Below are 18,350 nucleotides of genomic sequence, written 5' to 3'. Positions count from 1 at the left end.
TTAAGTACTGAGACATGCGACAACATGGGTGAACCATGAAAACATTATGCTTTGTGAAAGAAGACAGTCACAAAACACCACGTGTTTTATGATTCCATTTATATGAAATGTCCAGAATAGGCAAATACATAGAAACACAAAGTAGATGAATGGTTTCCAGGGGCTGGGGGTAGGGGAGAATGTGGAGTGACTGCTAATGGATACAAGGTTTCTTTTGGGGATGATGAAAATGTTCCCAAATAATGTTAATTATATTAGTCAGAGGTCTCCAAGGAAACAACCAATAAGATATATAGGGAGAAAGGTTTATTTTAAGGACTTGGCTTATGCAGTTGTGCAGGCTAGCAAGTCCAAAATCTGCAAGGTAGGCTGGCAGCATGGAGACCCAGGAAAAAGTTGATCTTGCAGCTCAAGGAGTCTGAAGGCAGTCTACCGACAGAATTCACTCTGTGGAGGTCAGTCTTTATTCTTTTGAGGCCTTCAGCTGATAGGATGAATTCTACCCACATTATGGAGAATAATCTCCTTTCCTTGGAATCTTTTGATTTGCATGTTAATCTCATCTAAAAAATACTTAGACAGACACATCTAGAATCATGTTTAACCAAATATCTGGCAACTGTGACCCAGCCAAGTTGACACATAAAATTAACCATCCTGTAGTGATAGCTACACACTCTATATACTAAAACCCACTGAATAGTACATTTTAAAAAGTTGAATTTTATGGTATGCGAATTTTGCCCAAGTAAAGCTGTAATTTTGAAAATGTATATTTATGTTGGTTTGGTCAGGCATATATTTATAAGAATTACAGTGATTTTACAATGCAAAAGAAAAATTTTAATGCTTTGAGCTTTATGTTCACAGCTACTTTTAATGTTAATTTAAACACTTTTTTGTAGAGTAGGAGGATAGATTGTTCAATAAAAGAATTTCAAGCATAAAAAACATATAATATTAAGATAAAATTCCCCAGAATAAGTGAAATAGAAATAATGTTCAAGGATAAAAAGAAATGATTTAATTTTCTAAATGTTAAAGAAGGGAGTATTCCTTTTTTAATGAATAGTGATAAGTATTAAATCCCTATGGTATGCAGTTTCATCATTTTTAAATGCTATAACCAAATATTACATCATTTGCAACTGTTTAAACTTTACATTTAAAAATGCATAAGGGAGGGCTTCCCTGGTGGTGCAGCGGTTGAGAGTCCACCTGCCGATGCAGGGGACGCGGGTTCGTGCCCCGGTCCGGGAAGATACCACATGCCGCGGAGCAGCTGGGCCCGTGAGCCATGGCCGCTGAGCCTGCGCGTCCGGAGCCTGTGCTCCACAACGGGAGAGGCCACAACAGTGAGAGGCCTGTGTACCACAAAGGAAAAAAAAAAGAATAAAAATGCATAAGGGGATTCATCATTTTTAAAAAATCTTCTGGGGAGTATGAGAGCAAAAAAAGTGAAGACATAGGCTTTCACATTTGGCTTCTGGCATCAGTTAGGCCTTGAGTCAAATTCCACCTCCAACAATTACTAGCTGGGTGACCCTGGGCAACTTGACACATCTCAAGGCTTCAAATTCTTTAGTGTAAAATAGAAAGTAGTATGAATATTAAATAAAATAATGCATGTAAAATACTTAGCACAGTACCTAACACAGTAATCATTCAATAACTGGTAATTACTGACTTGAAACTGTTTTTGCAGTAGACTATCAGTCAGCAAGAATCCATTACTTAGTATGTAGGCCCTCCTTCTTTTTACTCTGACAGTTGTTGTGAAATATATTGTGATACCCTTTTCTGCTAAGCTCAGAAAAGAATTCAGAATCCTTCTCAACATAGCTTTTGTCATTTGCCCCTACAGGTCATTCAGACTTAGGCCAAATCTTGACTGCTTTTCCTGATACAGTGGAAAGAACTTAGGCCTTATGTGCAGGAAAGAATTAAAATAGCAGACCTAAGACTTCTATTCTTAGAAAGTCCTGCTTACAAGGTTGGCCATTAGCTGACATCTGGAAACTTGAATAGTAAACAGTTCCCTCTATTATAAAACTTTCCCTAGACGGTAAGAGAGTCTTACTGTGCCTACCATGTATAAACTGTATGGTTTCTGCTGAATAATTGGTTTCATTCTAAGAGACTGGAGTTTTGGTACATCCTAGGCAGAGGGTACCTAAATGACCAGCCACCAATTAAAACCTTGGGTGCTGAGTTTCTAATGAGCTCTCTTGATAGCCCACATTTTACACGTATTGTCACAGTACATTGCCAAAGATTGCATCTTGCAAGACTCTACTGGGAGAGAACTTTTGTAACTTGTGCCTGGTTCCCTCCAGATTTTGCCCAATGTATTTTTTCTCTTTATGGATTTTGCTTTGTGTCTTTTTGCTATACTAAAGTATAACCATGAGTCTGACTATATGCTGAGTCTTATGAGTCACCAGACCTGAAGGTGGTCTTGGGGACCCTCGACACACCTTGGAATCAAACACAAGAGACTCCTCTTTTCATTTCACACTCTTGTAGCTAGGTGATCTTGAACAAGTTAATTATCTACTCTACATCTCAGCATCTTCACCTATATATTGAGACTGTTTCCAACCTGAGTTGTGAGGATTAAATGATATTTATTTTGAAATAATTAACACAGAGTGGATACCCCCTCCCCTTGGTTTACTATGACCAAGTAAAGTTGTCCCTCTGTATCCGTGGGGTATTGGTTCCAGGAGCCTCTTCAGATATTAAAATCCAAGGATGTTCAAGTCCCTTATATAAAATGGTGTAGTATTTGCATATAACCTACACACATCCTCCTGTAGGCTTTTAATCATCTCTAGATTACTTATAATGCTACGTATATAGTTACCAGCACTGGGCAAATTCAAGTTTTGCTTTTTGGAATTTTCTGGAATTTTTTAAAATTTATTTTTGATCCAAGTTTGGTTGAATCCACAGATGCTTACAACCCACAGATATGGAGGACTGACTGTACTCAACGTCAGTGAGAAGAGTAAAACCATCCTACTTATTTCTAGAAAACTGGTAGATAATAACCAACAGAAATCAGTAAAATATTAAACAGACAATAAGGGAACAAAGGTTTGAAAACGGGAACAAAGGTTTGAAAACAGCAACAAAATTAATAACTTATCGCTGCACTGATCAAGACAAAGGAAGAGGTAACACAATTTACCAGTATCCATACTAATGGTCCTACAGTCATTAAGAGGCTAATAATATAAATAACTTTATGCCAATATGTTTAACAGTATATGAAATGGGCAAATTCCTTACAAAATACAACTTATATATGAAATTAAACATCTGAACATCCTATAATTGTTTAAAGAAATTGAGTTCCTTACTAAATCCTTTCACATGAAAAATTCCAGAACTGGGGCTTCCCTGGTGGCGCAGTGGTTAAGAATCCACCTGCCAATGCAGGGTACACAGGTTCGAGCCCTGGTCCAGGAAGATCTCACATGCTGCGGAACAGCTAAGCCTGCGCACCACAACTACTGAGCCTGCACTCTAGAGCCCGTGAGCCACAACACCTGAGCCTGCATGCCACAACTACTGAAGCCCATGTGCCTAAAGCCCATGCTGTGCAACAGGAGAAGCCACTGCAATGAGAAGCCCGCGCACTGCAAGGAAGAGTAGCCCCCACTCTCCAAACTAGAGAAAGCTGGAGCACAGCAACAAGCACCCAATGCAGCCAAAAAAAAAAAAAAAAAATCTGGAACTAAACGGTTTTCCCTTGTGAACTCTTACATATATTTGAGAAACAAATAACACCAGTCTTAACACGAACACTTTGTGAAAGTAGGGGAGAAACAATTCCCAACTCATTTCATAAGCTTAGTGTAACCCTGATAGAAAACATGACAAAGACTTTAGTTGAAAAAAACAACTACAGAACAAAGTTGATTATAAACTCTTAAAACTAGAAAGGAATTTCCTCAGTGTTATATTGAATAAAAAGCAGATCATACTTAATGATAGGATATTGAATGCTTCCTTCTAAAATTGGAAAGAAGGTAAAAATGTTCACTCTATTTACTTCTTTTCAGCATTATTCTGGATGTTCTACCAGTACAATAAGGCAAAAAAGATGAATAAAAGTCATAAAATCAGGAAGGAAAAAGTAAAACTGTTTCTGTTTGCAAATAACATGATCGTGTATGTAGAAAATCCAAAGAGATGCACTAAAAAGTTACTACAACTAGTACCAAAAAAAATCAGTATATAAAAATCAATTGTATTAAAAAACTAAACATACTCCTGCCATACAATCCAACAATTGAACTCCTTGGTATTTACCCAAAGAAGTTGAAAACTTAAGTCTGTGCAGTAACCTGCATACAGATGTTTAAAGCAGCTTTATTCATAATTGCCAAAACTTGAAAGCAACCAAGATGTCTTTCAGTAAGTGAATGGATAAACTGTGGTACATCCAGACGGTGGAATATTATTCAGCACTGAAAAGAAATAGCTATCAAGCCATGAAAAGACATTGAAGAATTTTAAATTCATAGTACTGAATGAAAGAAGCCAATCTGAAAAGGCTGCATACTGTATGATTCCAACTAAATGACATTCTGGAAGGCAAAACTGTGGAGACATTAATAAGATCAGTGATTGCCAGTGGTTTGAGGGAAGGAAGGATGAATCTACAGAGCACAGAGGATTTTTAGGGCAATGAAACTATTCATTATGATACCGTAATGGTGAATACATATAATTATACATTTGTCCAAAGCCATAGAATATGCAATACTAAGATACTAATGTAAACTATGGACTTTGAGTGATAATGATACGTCAGTATATGTTCTTCAGTTGTTAACAAATGTACAACTCTGGTGGAGGATGTTGATAATGGGGTAGGTTATGCATGTTTAGGGGCAGGAGGTACGTATAAAATCCCAAAATCTCATAACATAATACAAAAATGTCTAGGTTTGAATTGAAAATCATATGTCATACCAAGAACCTGGGAGATCTCAAACTGAATTTTAAAAGGCATCAATGTATGCCAACACCAAGATACTAGAATTATCTGACAAAGATTTTACAGCAGTTATCATTTTTTAAAAACACTTCAACAAGCAGTTATAAACATGCTTAAAACGTAAAAAGAAAGCCTTGGCAAAGAAATGAAAAATAGGAAAAGCAAATATAATTTTTAGAATTGAAAGATGCAGTAGCTGAAATTAAAAGCTTGGGGATAGACTCAACAGCAGAATGAAAGATATACAGGAAAGAATCAGTGAACTAGGTGATGGAGTGTTACAAGTATTACCCAATCTGAACAAAAGAGTAAACAGACATTTTTAAAAAAAAACAAACAAGAGGCTATGGGACCATGACAAAAGAGCTAATATTTATGTTCTTGGTGTCCTGGAAGGAGAAAAGAAAAGAAGGTAGAGATTAAAAAAAAAGTACTTGAGTAAATAATGGCTTGAAAACTTCCCAAATTTGGCAGAAGACATAAACCTGATTCAAGAAGATGAGCAAACCCAGAACAGGGTATATATAGTCAAAGAAATCCATGTTGAGACACATGATCAAACTTCAGCATACTAAAGACAAAACAATTTTAAAACAATGAGAGAGAAATGACTCCATATCCATAGGGGCAAAACAAATCAAATGACAGTGGATTTCACGTCTGAATTCATGTAAGTGGCACATTTTTCAAGTACTGAAAGAAGAACTGTCAAACCAGAATCCTATACCCAATGAATATATCCTTCTTTCAGGAATTGAGAGAAGCAAAGGATTCTTAGGTTTGTTGCCGGCAAATCTATCCTATGGGTAAAGGAAGTTCTCTAAACAGAAAGAAATAAAAGAAGGAACCTTGGAACATCAGGAATGCAGAAAGAATACAGTAAGCAAAAATATGGGCATTTACAATAGGCTTTCCTTTTCCTTTTGAGCCTTCTAAGTAATTGTTTAATGGATGAAGCAAAAAATTTTAACACTGTTGTACTTCTTTTTTTTAACAGCTTATTGAGGCACAGTTCACCCATTTTAAAGCACACAGTGGTTTTGGTATATTACATTATTAATTTTAACTTGAGGTAAAATATACATAACTTAAATTTTGCATTTGACCATTTTTAAATATAAGGTTCAGTGGCACTAAGTACATTCACGCTGTTGTGCAACCATCACCCCTGTGCATTTCTAGAATTTTTTCATCATCCCAAACTGAAACTCTGTACCCATTAAATAACAATTTCCTATTCTCCCCTTCCACCAGCCTCTGATAACCACTGTTCTTCTTTCTAGCTCTATGATTTGACTATTACAGGTACCTCATATAGGCGAAATCTTACAATATTTGTCCTTTTGTGTCTTCCTGATTTCACTTAACATAATGTCTTTATGTTAACATAAGGTTCTTCCATTTTGCAGCATATATGAGATTTTCATTTCTTTTTAATGGTGGATAGTATTCCTTTGTGTGTGTGTATTTATACATATGCACACATTTTGTTTATCCATTCATCTGTCAATGGACATTTTCTAATGTTTTCACTTTTTTGCAATTGTGAATAATACTGCTATAAACATTGGCTTACAGAACTCTCTGTTGAGGACCCCCGCTTTCAGTTCTTTTATGTGTGTACCCAGAAGTGTAATTGCTTTATCATATGGTACATCTACAGACTATACCATTTTACATCCCCACCAGCAAATCTTAAGAGTTCAGTTTCTCCACATCCTTGGTAATACTTTTCATTTTCTGTTTTTTTCCGTAATAGCCATCCTAACAGGTGTGAAGCAGTATCTCGTTGTGGTTTTGATTTTCATTTTCCTACTGATTAGTGATGTTGAGCATCTCTTTATGTACTTACTGGCCATTTGTATATCTTCTTTACTGAAATGTCTACTCAAGTCCTTGTCTTTTTTTTTTTTTTTAAACAGTAGGTCCTTTTTGGTTATCTCTTTTAAATATAACCGTGTGTACACGTCAATCCCAAACTCCCAATCTATCCCTCCCTGCCATGCTTCTCCCCTGGTAACCATAAGTTTATTCTCTGAGTTTTTGAGTCTGTTTCTGGTTTGTAAATAAGTTCATTTGTATGTTTTTTCTTTTTTTTAGATTCTGCATGTAAGCAATATCACATGATATTTTTCTTTCTCTGTCTGACTCGCTTCACTTAGTATGATAATCTCCAGGTCCATCCATGTTGCTGCAAATGGCATTATTTCATTCTTTTTAATGACTAATTTTCTATTATATATATGTACCACATCTTCTTTATCCATTCATCTGTCAATGGACATTTAGGTTGCTTTCATGTGTCAGCTATTGTAAACAGTGCTTCAGTGAACATGGGGGTGCATATATCCTTTCAAACCATGTTTTTCTCCAGATATATGCCCAGGAGTGGGATTGCTGGATCATATGGTAGCTCTATTTTTAGTTTTCTTAAGGAACCTCCACACTGTTCTTCATAGTGGCTATACCAATTTACATTCCCACCAACAGTGTGGGAGGGTTCCCTTTTCTCCATGCCCTCTCCAGCATTTATTGTTTGTAGATTTTTTGATGATGGCCATTCTGACCATGTGAGGTGATATCTCATTGTAGTCTTGATTTGCATTTCTCTCATAATTAACGATGTTGAGCATCTTTTCATGTGCCTCTTGGCCATCTGTATGTCTTCTTTGGAGAAATGTCTGTTTAGGTCTTCTGCCCATTTTTTGATTGGGTTGTTTGTTTTTTGGATATTGAGCCACATGTGCTCTTTGTAAATTTTGGACACTAATCCCTTGTTGTTCGCATCATTTGTGAATATTTTCTCCCGTTCTGTGGGTTGTCTTTTTGTTTTGTTTGTGATTTCCTTTGCTGTGCAAAAGCTTTTAAGTTTAATTAGGTCCCATTTGTTTATTTTTGTTTTTATTTCCATTACTCTGGGAGATGGATTGAAAAATATATTGCAAGCAACCATACTCCAATAAAAATTAATTTTAAAAAAGAGAAAAACATATTGCTGTGATTTATGTCAAAGAGTATTCTGCCTATGTTTTCCTCTAAGAGTTGTATAGTATCCGGTCTTACATTTAGGTCTTTAATCCATTTTGAGTTAACTTTTGTGTATGGTGTTAAAGAATGTTCTAGTTTCATTTTTTTTACATGTAGCTGTCTGGTTTTCCTAGCACCATTTATTGAAAAGACTGTCTTTTCTTCATTGTATTTGCCTCCTTTGTCATAGATTAATTGACCATAGATGCGTGGGGTTATCTCTGGGCTTTCTATCCTATTCCATTTATCTATATTTCTGTTTTTGTGCCAGTACTGTACTGTTTTGATGACTGTAGCTTTATAGTATAGTCTGAAGTCAGGGAGCCTGGTTCCTCCAGCTCCATTTTTCATTTTCAAGATTGCTTTGGCTGGGCTTCCTTGGTGGCGCAGTGGTTAAGAATCCGCCTGCCAATGCAGGGGACACGGGTTTGAGCCCTGGCTTGGGAACCACATGTCACGGAGCAACTAAGCCCGTGCGCCACAACTACTGAGCCTGCGCTCTAGAGCCTGCGAGCCACAACTACTGGACCCATAAACTTAGATAGTGATATATCTCAATTATATATCAGTAAAACTGGAGAAAAATTAATTAGCATAACAAGCCAAAAAAAAAAGGAGAGAAATTGTGCCTAGGAAGAGCAGAATTCAAGAAACTGGGGGAAGGTGGTGATACTGCTTAGTAGGGTTAGAAGAGAACAACTAGTGGAGTACCTCGAAACTTATACCATAGGAACTTCCCTGGTGGTCCAGTGGCTAAGAATCCAATGCAGGTTCCATTCCTGGTCATGGAACTAAGATCCCGCATGCCGTGGGGCAACTGAGCCTGCGAGCCACAACTAGAGAGCCCAGGCACCACAACTAGAGAGCCTGCATGCTGCAACTACAGAGCCCATGTGCTCTGGAGCCCCCGCGCCACAACTAGAGAGAATCCCGCACACGGCTACAAAGAGCCCACGTGCCACAACAAAAGATTCCACATGCCACAATGGAGATCCCGCATGCTGCTGCAACTAAGACCCCAAGCAGCCAAATAAATAAATTTTTTTTAAAAAGTATGCCATGGAATATATATTTTCATTCATTCAGAAAATATTTAATACCTGCTCTTTGATTAGGCAATTTTCTAGATGCTTTGGATACATCAGTAAACAAAATAGGTAGAGATCTGTGCCTCTGTGGAGCTGACATTCTTCCAAAGGGGGGATGGGAATCATAATAAATAATTCTTACCTATTTGTAGAGTGATATTGTAACCCAGTACTCAGATTATATATAAACAAGCTGAACTTTTTCTGAAGGTCAGTCACCTTATTCTTGTTTGGAAAACAAAAAAGGCCACGTTTTTGTCAGATTTTAAGATATCTTGGAAAAAGGCAAAGCCATTATTACCTTTCTCCTTTTTATTAAGTACCTCTCTCTCCTTTGGTTTCCTCTTTTGCCTAGCTACCTGATTAACAATGGAGTGCTTTTGTGGAGATGTTCCTCCTCCTATTGTTCATATCCTTTTCATATTAGGATTGATTCTGTAAAAGAAAATCATCATGGACCTTCCTCTTCTAGATTTCAAGGTCAACACAAGTTTCTGTAGCCTCTTGAAATGACTTTCTTGCCCACAGAATCAGTTTTATTTCAAAGGGAAAAGTAAAGGATTTCTCTGCTCCTTTCCTAGTGACCAGTGGCAGGATTTGAGATCTCAAGGCTCCAACACACAATTAAAAAAACTGCAAAAGATATGATTTCATCTAATTTTCAGATGGACAGAAAGTGATTTTTTTCCCCATTTTAACAAGGAGGGGACTTCCCTGGTGGCACAGTGATTGAGAGTCTGCCTGCCGATGCAGGGGACACAGGTTCGTGCCCCGGTCCGGGAAGATCCCACATGCCGCGGAGCAGCTGGGCCCGTGAGCCATGGCCACTGAGCCTGCGCGTCCGGAGCCTGTGCTCCGCAACAGGAAAGGCCACAACAGTGAGAGGCCCGCATACCACAAAAAAAAAGAAAAAGAAAAAAAATGAGGAGGGCTTCCCTGGTGGCGCAGTGGTTGAGAATTTGCCTGCCAATGCAGGGGACACGGGTTCAAGCCCTGGTCTGGGAAGATCCCACATGCCGTGGAGCAACTGGGCCTATGAGCCACAACTACTGAGCCTGCGCGTCTGGAGCCTGTGCTCCGCAACGGGAGGCCGCGATAGTGAGAAGCCCGTGCACCACGATGAAGAGTGGCCCCTGCTTGCCGCAACTAGAGAAAGCCCTCGCACAGAAACAAAGACCCAACACAACCATAAGTAAATTAATTAATTTTTTTAAAAGTAAAAATGAGGATTAGCTCAAAGAATAATTTTTCCAAATGAGGAACTCCTGAATAGGTTCCTCTGAGGTATCATCTCCAGCAGGATTTGACAAGGAAATCTCTTTAGGTGAGTCTCACTTATTAAAAATGAATTACCTAGGTCTGGTTTCAGAAATGTTAGAGGAAAGGAAAGACTGACCCATCATTTTTTTCCCCAACTCTTAACATATGGATTAGAGAGGAGAAATACAAATAATGCCAGGAAAAGCAACGTAACATCTGTGGAGACGTTGGTAGGAGAACTCAAGATGCTGGGCATTGGGGAAAAGTGTGTCTTTAAAGTTAGTTGAAGTGGATAATGGATGCTTTCTTTCCTAGAAAGAGAAAGAAAAGTATTCTTTTTAAAAATTCAAAACTTTCTACTCCTTCATTATTTTACACCCTCTTCTCTACAGAAAACACATTAAGAAAGGAGTTAACCCTTTACATTAAGGGGTTTGTCCTGTTTTCTGAGAAGCAATTTTGACTTCTTTAAAAATTTATTTTATTGTTGTTAGAAACAGTACATACTCGTAAATATTCCTTTTAATGAAGAAAGATGTGAATTAAAAGATAAAGTTACCCTTCCCAGAAATATAATAGTTTAGCATATACCCTTTCAAACTTTTTCCTATATACATATAGCCAGTTTTTTCCAACACTTTATTACAAAATTTTTCAGCATACAGAAGTTTGAAAAAACTAAACACAAAATATTCCATTACCTAGATTTTTTCATTAATATTTGACTGATTTATCATATATTTATCCATCTTTTATCCCATCCTATTTTTGGACATGCTGCAAAGTAAATTGTAGGCATTGATATACTTCCCCCATAAATATTTCATCATATCAGAATCAAGATCTCAGTATTTGCTTATAGGGTTTTTCTTTTGAGGTGAATTTACCATCAGTAAAATGCACAGGGCTTCTCCAGTGGTGCAGTGGTTAAGAATCCACCTGCCAGTGCAGGAGACACAGGTTCGAGCCCTGGTCCAGGAAGATCCCACATGCCACGGAGCAACTAAGCCCGTGTGTCACAACTACTGAGCCTGTGCTCTAGAGCGTGCGAGCCACAACTACTGAGCCCACGCACCACAACTACAGAAGCCCATGCGCCTAGAGCCCGTGCTCCACAACAAGAGAAGCCACCGCAATGGGAAGCCCGCACACTGCAACGAAGAGTAGCTCCCGCTCACCACAACTAGAGAAAGCCTGAGCACAGCAATGAAGACCCAATGCAGCATGCATGCATGCATCAATCAATCAATCAATCAGTCTTCTCAGAGTGACATCAATAGCTAGTTAGGTTATATAATTTTTAAAATAGGGCTTCTCTGGTGGCTCAATCGTTATGAATCTGCCTGCCCTCTCCAAGACCAGCACCATGGCACAATGAGGAAACAACTAACAAGTGAAGAGTTTGCACAATGGAAAACCACCCTGACCATCTCTTGAATTTACAGGGATCATAGGTGGAACGTTCCTTTCACTAGCAGCCATATTTGGCTGTTCTATTTCTGCATCACACTCATCCCTCAATAAAGTCAGTGACTGGATCTTCTCCCAAAGTTTCCCCTGCTTTCCATCAGGCATGGGGAAAAAAATCAAGAGACATTAGTATCTGCAACTGAGGAAGTCTTAATCCAATCCAGAAGAAAAGCATCTGTTATGGAAAGAATGAGATATTCAAGGATGTTGGAGACACTGCTCTGAACACATTCTGCACAGCAGTAAAGCAGATTGCCGAGAAAGGAAAAATTCATTCATTTCCAGGAAAAACTTTTCCAGTGGTTTGAGAAGAATCTTCTTATATTCGAGATTCCCTACACTCTGCAAAAAGGCAGTATGTATCAAAAAATCTTTAAAATCTGTGTGCCCTACAACACAGCAATTCTGGAATTTATCCTAACAAGGTAATGAAAACTGGCCCATAGACATTTAACAACAAAGATGTTTATCAAAGTGCTGTTTGTAATAGTGAACTCTGCAAACATTGTACCAAAAAGTAAATTATGGGTACATCTATTTCATGTAACCATTATATATAAGAGAGCATCTGTTAGAATGAAAAGTGCGTTACGATAGTTAAGTGGAAAAAGTAAATTACAAAATATAGGTGCAACATGATGACTTTAGAGTCTTTTTTTGTCCTCTGTTATTTGCTTGTTTTCTGTAGCAAACATGTATAATTCTTCTAGTAAGAAAAGTTTTTTAAAATGATGAGAAATTCTGTTCCTAAGATCTCATGGAAGCATAAAAAGAAGTCTACAGTAAAAAATGTATATGAGTAAAAAAAACAAGAATCCGCCTGCCAGTTCAGGGAACACGGGTTCGAGCTCTGGTCCGGGAAGATCCCACATGCCGCGGAGCTACTAAGCCCGTGCACCACAACTATTGAACCTGCACTCTAGCGCCCGTGATCCACAACTACTGAAGCCCGCACGCCTAGAGTCTGTGCTCCGCAACAAGAGAAGCCACCACAGTGAGAAGCCTGTGCACCTCAATGAAGAGTAGCCCCCGCTCGCCGCAACCAGAGAAGGGCCCGCGTGCAGCAACGAAGACCCAACGCAGCCTAAAATAAAATAAATTTATTTTTAAAATTATCAATCAATCAATCTTCTCAGAGTAACATCAATAGCTAGTTAGGTTATATAATTTTAAAAAAATAAAATGCACAAATCTTAAATGTACTTTTGCTCAGTTTTTTTAAATTTTCATACACCTTTGTAACCCAGACCCTTCTCAAGAACACTATCATCACCCCGGAAAGTTCCCTCATGCCCTTTGCTAGACAGCCCCCACCCTATATAGCTATTTAATGGGGGGTTTTTTAAGTATTTTTAAAAATCAGCCCTTGCTATAATATTATTCTGCAACTTGGAGAATATGTTTTCAAATGAGTAAGTATATACCTCATTTCGTTTTAATAGCTGCATATTCATTATTTAAATGTACCAAAGTTTACTTCCTTGTTGATAAACCTTTAAGTTGTCTACACTTTTTAATTACAGACTTTGTAGTTATACATTCAGCTTTGGTTCCCTATCAACAGGTGGACTCCAGTCTTCTACCAGATGTAACCCCAGACAGAAACTTGTTATATTACCCTACCTCCATAAGTTATTTCCCCTTAGATATACCTGTAATCCATGCTGCTATATCATCAGATTTGTCAAATGAATAAACTCATTTGATGTAACAAATCACATATTTATGAAAAATAACCCCCCCTTTTTTTTGAGGGCAAGTTTATTATACTTTCATTTTAGTTTGGATGTGGTAATAACTTTCCCCCCAAATTTTTTTAATGAGAAATGTGACTTTATTTTACGTTTTTGTGAATCTCCTTAATGTATGGCTTAAATATAGGACAGCTGCATCTATTTTTGCCTTCTATCTGTTGTGATGTTATTCTGGTTTAAATACATGAAGAAATCTGACCTCAAATAGGTAAAAAGTTGTAAAAGGAAGATTTTAATAATTTCAGATAATTGTAGATATTCTTTGATACTGCAGCAAAATAAATTAATAAATGTAATAGTTCCTTAACACTGCAGTGTTGGAGTATGAAATCAATGGAGTATTAAAATCCATTGGTCTCTCTTGCAATTTAAATGGATTTTTTACCCATGTATGATTTTATCACTTCCTGCATTGGTCATTGAAAAATATTAATTCACTGTATTATATTGCTCTTCCATTTCCTATATGTATCCAAAACAATTCACATTTGTTAATTGCCACTTATTTCATGAGAAAAACTTTAGTATTAAAAAACTGAGAATCTCATGGTAGTTAACGGACAGAAGTTTTCCAAAATTCCAGTGTTCACTCAAACTTAAATTTTGTCATCGGAAACATTTTCAATTGGGTTTCTTTTTTTTTTTTTTTTTTTTTTTTTTTGCTGTACGTGGGCCTCTCACTGTTGTGGCCTCTCCCGTTGCGGAGCACAGGCTCCAGACGCGCAGGCTCAGCGACCATGGCTCACGGGCCTAGCCGCTCCACGGCATGTGGGATCCTCCCGGACCGGGGCACGAACCCGTGTCCCCTGCACCGGCTGGCGGACTCTCAACCACTGCGCCACCAGGGAAGCCCTCAATTGGGTTTCTTGAAGTAACAAGTTCACTTGACTTACTTTCAGTTCCTAGGCTAGAATAACCATTGTCTGTCAGTTCCTTTAAGTAAAAACGGTGTTCCATGAAAAAAGCAACTAGTTCAGCTCACCATTCAAATATTTGCACAAGTGCATTACCTTAAGATAACCATCATACCTCAGTGTGCAGCAGAAGTGCTTTATGCATACTTCCATTGTGTCATGCAGAATAAAGATTTTGGTTTGTGGGTCAAGATTTAATATTTTTACTACTTTATCAAGAGCATTCTTAGATGATGCTGGCATAGTTCATTTCTACTAGTTTCATTCTAGTACAGTTTTGTGCCACTTGCCTTGATTCATGCTAAAACTAGTTTTACCCACCATTCTTCTACTCCATTAGTACAAATGTCAGCACAACAAAAATGCATATAATATCTTAGAGTGTTATTAAAATAGTTCTGACCTCTCGGATCCCTTGGGGTAAGCAGAGCACACTTTGAGAACTGCTGGTCTGGAGACCATGATAGGGCAAAAATCCAGATAACAAGGAAAAGTCTAAGTCCTGCAAGAAATGAGCAGTATAGTCCTTCACGAACAGAAAGATACAGAGTAAAGAAATTGAAAGGACCTCTTTAAGGTAGAAAAGGGCTCTAAAATTGGCTTTAAAAAGTAGTAGTATTTGGGCTTCCCTGGTGGCGCAGTGGTTGAGAGTCCACCTGCTAATGCAGGGGACACAGGTTCGTGCCCCGGTCTGGGAAGATCCCACATGCTGCGGAACGGCTGGGCCCATGAGCCATGACCGCTGAGCCTGTGCGTCCGGAGCCTGTGCTCCGCAACGGGAGAGGCCACAACAATGAGAGGCCCGCGTACTGCAAAAAAAAAAAAAAAAAAAGTAGTAGTATTTCAATAGGTAGGAAAAAATGTTAACAGATCATAAATTTGCATGTAAATACTCGAGTTATTTAAATTCAGGTTTGCCTATTTTAGAAAACTCTTATACTTCTTTTTATAGTCAACCTTAGATTATGTACATAATGAAGGAGAATAGATGACAGATGCTCTGGTTAATAATTTTAATGATTGAACAATTCTTAGTATTTAGTTTGCCTCATAATGACCTATTTTTGGTAGTAAATTTGCTATGCTAGTTGTTTTATATAAGCTACTATTAGAACATCATTAGCTTATACCACATGGTGCACAGTGGAAAAAAGTAGCTGAGCTTAAAAATTAGTGATGGAAAATTCATAAAATTAAAAATTAGTCAGTGCGTATTAAATCTTGTGGCTATTTGACCCATTGTATAAATTAGATACAGAAATTGATAGTATTTTTTTGTTTCAGGAAAATATCTAAGGCAAAAGCGAATTGATTTTCAGCTTCCCTATGACATCCTTTGGCAGTGGAAACATAATCAGGTATGAGCGTATCTTACCATGTTTCATTCATAAGTGGTAAACAGGGGAAAGGGGGGTGCAAGTCTTTTTCTCTGCCTCCTTGTTATGCTCTCATCTTAGGAAGTATAGAGAAGTGTCCCTGTGAATGTTAGAGACTAAGAAAAATGAATTTGCATCCGTATTTAATGTGACCTCTTTGCCTTTACTCATATTTCAAAATAGCATTAAGTTCCTGCTTCCTTAGGAAACCTGTTATTATTCTGGACTTTTATTTTGGTGGCAAAGATTCTGTTGTAAGAATCCTGTTTGATGCAGGTCTCAAGGGAATTTAGATGTACTGCCAGCAGCGCTAAGAAATTTCAGGCTTTATTTTTGTTGGCTCCTTCCCATCAGTTTGGAATTTATTTTTCACATATAAAAGAGAGTCTTCTACCAAAGGAAACAGGGAAAATATTTAACACTCTTGTACTTTTAAAAGATATTTAAATATATTGGGAACTAAAAATGGGAAGGTGCTGTTTTTCTCTCTTGCTTACCTAATTGAAAAGTTTCCCCCAGTTATTTTTATATTAAGCTAAAGCCCCCAGAATCCATATTGAGAACAACCATTGGGAAATCATCATGCAAATGAGGTAAATAGGCTCCTGAGTTTTGCCACAATTCCACCAAAGTTTGACTTTGGAAAGCCAAAAGCAATGAACATTCCCATCTACATTCTCTTCTCTGGTGGCCTCTCTTGAATTCTAAGAGGATCAGTATGTTAGATATTTGTCTCAGAGAGTTCATAACAATGAAGGAGATAGTGTTTTGAATCTATACCGACTGAAAGATGATGGTGGGATTATTCTTATAGATTAGTACACTCTAGCTTAAACCAAGTTGCCTTTTTTTGGGGGGGCGGGGTACTGTCTTCTATGGCAAAACACTGACCGACTGACCTAATACATTTTCTTCCTAATGCATTCTTTTTTTTTTTTTTTTTTTTTTTTTTGCTGTACGCGGGCCTCTCACTGTTGTGGTCTCTCCCGTTGCGGAGCACAGGCTCCGGACACGCAGGCTCAGCGGCCATGGCTCACGGGCCCAGCCGCTCCGCGGCATGTGGGATCTTCCCGAACCGGGGCATGAACCCGTGTCCCCTGCATCGGCAGGCGGACTCTCAACCACTGCACCACCAGGGAAGCCCCTAATGCATTCTTTATTGCAGTATGAGAGCACCATTATCCTGCCTGCCATCTCCCCTCTGTTCACTAAATTAATTGACTTAATTAAAACGTGAAATGTGTTTCCCTACAACACTCACCCTGAAAAAGCCAGGGTTCTCATATTTTTCATTTCATATACCTACGCAGGCCATCTAAACAAGCCCTGTGCAAGTTTTCCAGTCTTTTCATAGCGGCAAATACAATCTTAATTTATCCAAATGAAAAGCTTTGATCTGCAGTGTGATTTTCATTTAAGTCTATCTAATAACTTGCTGAAGAAACATCTAACAAAAAATGCATTTTCTTTAAACTACTTGGTATTGCTTCCATTGAATCTAGTTCTCTCTTAAACCCGGATCTAGTAAGTCACCTTTTATTTCAGGGTAAAAAAGTGATCACACCAAGTTTCCCTCAAATTATCCAACCCAGAAAGTCTTGTAAATGTTTCCATATGAGCAGAGTACGTGGATAATTTCCTCTGTTTTTAGTGATTGATACTGTTTTCTGGCATTTGAAGTTGAATGCTATATCAAGATTTTTCTGTTTTTTCTTCTAGCTATACAAGAAACCAGATGTCCCACTATATAAAAAAATCCGTTCAAGTGAGTAACGTGGGAGCTATTTTTTCTGCCTCCATACAATCAGTGTTCTTAGCCTGGCACTTAAAAAATTATCCTATGTATTCACAAACTATTCTTTGCTGTCTTCTCTCAAGATGTCTACGTTGATGTCAAACCCCTTTCTGGTTATGAGGCTACCACTTGTAACTGTAAGAAACCGGATGATGACACCAAAAAGGGCTGTGTGGATGACTGCCTCAATAGGTACTGTACTAAACTGATTCTGTAAGCACAGGCTTTAAGGTCTGTAAGATACTTCATTTAGGAGAATTCCCTGGCGGTCCAGTGGTTAGGACTCTGTGCTTTCACTGCTGAGGGCCCAGGTTCAATCCCTGGTTGGGGGACTAAGATCCCACAAGCCATGTGGCATGTCCAGAAAAAAAAAGTCACTTCATTTAGAGGGAAAGGTTAAATAGGCTCTTTGATTTCCCCTCATGAAGTTGCACAAAGGTAGTATATAAAACCTAATTGTTGAGCTGTCTCAGTCTGCTTGGGCTTCTATAACAAAGTATCATAGACTTAAACAACAGAAATTTATTTCTCACAGTTCTGAAAGCTGTGAAGTCCAAGGGCAAATTGCCAGCAGATTCAGTGTCTGATGAGGACCCACTTCCTAGCTTGTAGACAGCTGCCTTCTCCCTGTGTGCTCACATGGCCTCTCCTCAGT

At 38.2% G+C, this 18,350-nt stretch overlaps 1 protein-coding gene across 8 annotated transcripts in view; it reads left to right on the top strand.

Annotated features, from left to right (window-relative positions):
• Positions 1–18,350, top strand: part of ASH1L (ASH1 like histone lysine methyltransferase) — a 215,451-nt gene that overhangs the window by 152,004 nt on the left and 45,097 nt on the right. For all 8 annotated transcript variants that reach the window (XM_060090689.1, XM_060090685.1, XM_060090686.1 and 5 more), the window contains 3 exons: positions 15,809–15,882; positions 17,620–17,665; positions 17,779–17,887. In XM_060090689.1, the coding sequence (XP_059946672.1) occupies positions 15,809–15,882; positions 17,620–17,665; positions 17,779–17,887 (229 nt within the window). The remainder of the gene's footprint in view (positions 1–15,808; positions 15,883–17,619; positions 17,666–17,778; positions 17,888–18,350) is intronic.

Source organism: Mesoplodon densirostris, chromosome 2 (assembly GCF_025265405.1).
Source record: "Mesoplodon densirostris isolate mMesDen1 chromosome 2, mMesDen1 primary haplotype, whole genome shotgun sequence".
In the NCBI taxonomy this organism is placed as follows: Eukaryota; Metazoa; Chordata; class Mammalia; order Artiodactyla; family Ziphiidae; genus Mesoplodon; species Mesoplodon densirostris.
This window is presented reverse-complemented; position numbering and strand designations above follow the sequence as displayed.